Source organism: Vicia villosa, unplaced genomic scaffold (assembly GCF_029867415.1).
Source record: "Vicia villosa cultivar HV-30 ecotype Madison, WI unplaced genomic scaffold, Vvil1.0 ctg.002635F_1_1, whole genome shotgun sequence".
Taxonomy (NCBI): Eukaryota; Viridiplantae; Streptophyta; class Magnoliopsida; order Fabales; family Fabaceae; genus Vicia; species Vicia villosa.
The window spans coordinates 75,543-79,750 of NW_026705990.1; the positions used below are offsets into that span (position 1 = coordinate 75,543).

The window sequence follows — 4,208 nt, forward strand, 5'->3', positions numbered from 1 at the left end:
CACGCCATTGAAGTTGCCAACTCAAAATTTTACCACGAATTAAGTTCTTATTAGCATTTGAGATGCTCCAAGGGTTTCTACCCGAATTCACTTTTTGTTTGCTTCATCGTCTTGCTTGAGTAATGACTTCTCAAGATGTCTCATTTTGAATAAATATTAAATTAGGAAAGAATTTATCTTGCTTGCAACATCATCTCGCTCCAAAGAATACCCATACTTTTTTTTTTGAGAAATCAAGAATCAATAAAAGGAAGAACAAAGGGTTCTCCAATCCTTTTTACTCAAAAGCGGACAAAGCCTCCCAAAAAAGAGAAAGAGAAAATACCAACCAATTCTAGCTACTTAAGGAACAATAAGGGATCCTTAATGAAGTCGTAGAAACTATAATTGGACTTGTGATTTTCTCCCAAAAAAGACCACTTCCAAACAAGAAACTTTACATTCCACACCGTGTCATCAACACTCCAACCGTCATTCCGGAAGCAAATACCGTTCCGAATTAACCAAATGGACCACGTGGTTGCCATCCAAAAAAGCCCCCACTTTCCCTTCCTAACTTTGTTGACTTTACAAAAACTATACCAATCCAAAAAATTTGCTAAACAATCCTCCTCCTTTCCTACCGGTTTACCTATCCACAATGCTATGTCTTTCCAAATTAGGTCCACCACTTTACAATTAAAGAAGGAGTGATTTCTACTTTCCAACTCCGCCTCACAAAAAGAACAACTTAAAGAGTTTAAAGGAAAAGGAATACCTCTAATCTTCAAAAGGTCTTTAGTAGGCAATCTATTAACAAAAAGTCTCCACCCAAAAATCCTTATCTTAGAAGGAACCTCCATCTTCCAAATTATGGCCACCAAGTCTTCATATTTATTGTGCGGACCAAACGGAGTACGAATAGAAGCATAAAAATTATAACAAGAAGCTACCGAAAACTCACTATCTATAGTCCCTTGCCAACAAACTTTGTCCTCCTTGTCCGGTAAACTAGCGACCACCGGTAAAATGGAGCGGAGAGAAGAAATCGAAAGAAGAATTTCGGGAGACAAAAAACAAGATTTTATGCCTAAAACTCCCCAACACCAAACACCATTATGCCATCCTCCCATCGCACCTACCGAAACCTTTTTGAAACAAGATAAAGAGAAAAGATCCGGAAAATCATACCTAAGAATATGTCCATCCATCCAACAAGCTTCCCAAAAAGGAATAAAAAAACCGTTACCAATCTCGAACTTGCATAGGTCCGCCACCGGATCGCTACTAGTCGACTTACCGATGTTGGTTAAATCCTTCCACCACAAAAACTTAGAAAGAGATGAATTCGCTTTAGATTCCCCACAAAAAACCTCCGTTGATATATCTCCATACCGAGTTCTTAAAACCTCGAACCACATATTATCGCTTCCTTTGAGAATTCTCCACCTCCATTTGTTAAGAAGCGCAAGATTGAAGTCCAACACATTCTTAATGCCCAAACCTCCCCTTTCTTTGGAAAGAAACACCTTTTTCCAACTCACCCAATGTATCTTTTTTTTTTCCCTCCACTCCACCCCACAAAAAGTTACCTTGAATTTGCGAAAACTCCTTGGCCACTTTCTTTGGCATCTTGTAAAAAGACATTGTGAATATAGATAAAGAACAAAGAATAGAATTCAAGAGAGTTAACCTTCCTCCCATGTTCAAAGAGCGGTTCTTCCATCCGGATAAGCGATTCTTCATTTTTAAGAGGATAGGTTCCCAAGAGGAAGCCTTTCTAGGATTGGCACCGATGATAATGCCAAGGAATTTGAAAGAATTATCTTCTAACCTACAAGAGAGAACATGCGCCGCCGCCTCCAAAAAGAAAGGATTAATGTTGATTCCAATCAATTTGCTCTTGTGATAATTTATTCCAAGACCCGAAACCTCTTCAAAAGCCTTCAAAACCGCCTTTATAGCCCAAACGTGCTTCCAATTCCCTTCCCCGACCAACAAAGTGTCGTCCACGAATTGAAGAATATCCACCACACATCTACCATTAATTTTGAAACCGCTAAATTCCCCTAGCTCCATAGATTTCCTAACCAACGCCGACAATGCTTCCGTAACCAAAACAAAAAGAAAAGGTGAAAGAGGATCACCTTGCCGCAAGCCTTTCTCCACCACAAATTCATCGGTCGGGCTACCATTAACCAACACGGACATATGACTTTGAAAAATTAAAAGTTCCATCCATCTAACCCATCTCACTTCGAAACCCATCATAAGTAACATAGTTCTTAAGAAAGCCCAATTTACCTTATCGAAAGCTTTTTCAAAGTCCACCTTAAAAAGAAGACAATTTCTCTTTTCTTTTTTAGCATAATCTACCACTTCATTCGCCACTAGAACTCCGTCAAGAAGATGCCGACCCGGAACAAAAGCCATTTGACAAGGGGAAACAATTGAATACAACACCTTTTTTAATCTACCGGCCAAGAGTTTCGCAATTGCTTTGTATAAACAACCAACTAAGTAATAGGTCTATAATCATCCAACGCTACCGGAATTGGAGACTTAGGAATTAACACCAAGAAAGAAGAAGTGACCGATTTAGATAAAGCCTCGCCGGAATGAAAACAATTAAAGAACCGAATAAAATCCTCTTTGACAAAATCCCAACACTTTTTGATGAACAAAAACGAAAATCCATCCGGCCCCGGACTCTTCGAGTCCCCACAATTCCAAATAGCTTCTTTAATTTCCTCCTAAAGAAAAGGTTTCTCGAGCTCTTGAACTTCATCGCTATTAATTTTGTTGAAATTGATGCCTCCCAAAATTGACCTAAAGCGCTCCCCTTCCACGAATTTATGGGCAAAATGACTCCGAACCTCCTCCTATACCTCCCCCACCGATTCCAACAACACCCCCGAAGAAGTTATTGGACCAATGTGATTAAATCTTCTTCTCTCGTTCATAACCTTGTGGAAAAAAGCACTATTACAATCCCCCTCTTTCAACCACTTCAATTTTGATTTTTGAGCTAACATGTTTTCTTTTATCCTCAAATTCAACCAAAAACTACTAGCCGCCTTCTTCCTATCTAGCACGACATCGGACAAAGAATCAAAGTGATCAAGTTCCAACCTATCATCCCCAATATTAATCTTCCTCACTTCCTCCTCCATATTCAAGTCCAGCTTCGCAAAAACATTTTTGTTCCACCACCTCAAACTATCTTTCAAACGGCGAAGTTTTTCTTTCAAGATGAAATCCCCTCTTCCTTCCACTTTTATACTTTTCCATTCTTTCTCAACAAACGGGAGGAACGAATCAAACGGGAACCATTCGTTGTTGAACCTAAAGGGTTTCGGCCCCCAATCGTGATTGTCCAAAACGAGCCAAACGGGACAATGATCCGACAAATCTCTATCTTCAATCTTTTGACCAATAACCTTCCATCTATCAACAATCGCCTCCGATAAAAGAAATCTATCAATACGGCTCATGGACCTTCCATCGCTGCTATACCACGAGAATTTCTTGCCTTTGCATGGGATGTCCACCAATTCACTCTTCTCTACAAACTCGGCAAAAAGACTCATGCTACTATTATTATCAATAATCGTTCTCCCTTTCCTCTCCCTCCGGTTTTTGACGGCATTAAAATCCCCTCCGATAATCCATTCGCCATCCGAGAAAATCTCCTTCAACTCTAACAACTTACTCCACAACTCTTTCTTCTTAGTTAAAATACACGACGAATAAACATTCACAATATAGTAAAGAAAGTTCTTCCATAACACTTTCACGCCGAGATACCCCTCCCCCTTGAAACTATGAATAACCTTCATCGCATCTTTTTTCCATAAAGTAATTATCCCTCCCGATAAACTAAAAGAATTAGAATAGGAATAACCAATATTCGTGTTACTCCAAAAACTATGCGCACAAAACTCTTGCATATTAGCCATCTTCGTTTCTTGAATCAAAAACACATCCGCCCTACCTTTTTTAATTAATGAGCTAACTCTTCTCCTTTTAAGAGCATTGGCTCCCCCCCTTATATTCAAAGTGCTGATAATCATCTAACACCGATAAGAAGACTCCACCCCTCCTTCCTTGAACCCATTCACTTTCTCAATGACTGCCTCCCTACCCACCACCCCCAAAGCAGCAATAGAATCCTTCAATTTCCCTCCCTTATCGTCCTCTATTAAATCCCATTGTTTTTTGTTATTCCT

At 39.5% G+C, this 4,208-nt stretch overlaps 2 protein-coding genes across 2 annotated transcripts; both read right to left on the bottom strand.

The window, feature by feature from the left end:
- Positions 1-338: 338 nt before the first annotated feature.
- LOC131639438 (uncharacterized) lies at positions 339-1,400 on the bottom strand. The gene has a single exon (XM_058909933.1). The coding sequence runs from the start codon at positions 1,398-1,400 to the stop codon at positions 339-341; it is 1,062 nt and encodes a 353-aa protein (XP_058765916.1).
- Positions 1,401-2,495: 1,095 nt separating this feature from the next.
- LOC131639439 (uncharacterized) lies at positions 2,496-3,938 on the bottom strand. The gene is made up of 2 exons (XM_058909934.1): positions 2,868-3,938; positions 2,496-2,732 (listed from the first exon to the last, which is right to left on the bottom strand). Exons 1-2 carry the CDS (start codon positions 3,936-3,938, stop codon positions 2,496-2,498), a joined length of 1,308 nt encoding a protein of 435 aa, XP_058765917.1.
- Between the last annotated feature and the right edge of the window lie 270 nt (positions 3,939-4,208).

Excerpts from the sequence above, each read along its gene's own strand:
- LOC131639438 (XM_058909933.1), bottom strand. The coding sequence starts at position 1,400 with ATGTGGTTCGAGGTTTTAAGAACTCGGTATGGAGATATATCAACGGAG.
- LOC131639439 (XM_058909934.1), bottom strand. The coding sequence starts at position 3,938 with ATGGCTAATATGCAAGAGTTTTGTGCGCATAGTTTTTGGAGTAACACG. Across the intron at positions 2,733-2,867 it reads TGTTGGAATCGGTGGGGGAG|GAGGAAATTAAAGAAGCTAT; the intron begins GTATAGGAGGAG and ends CCTTTTCTTTAG.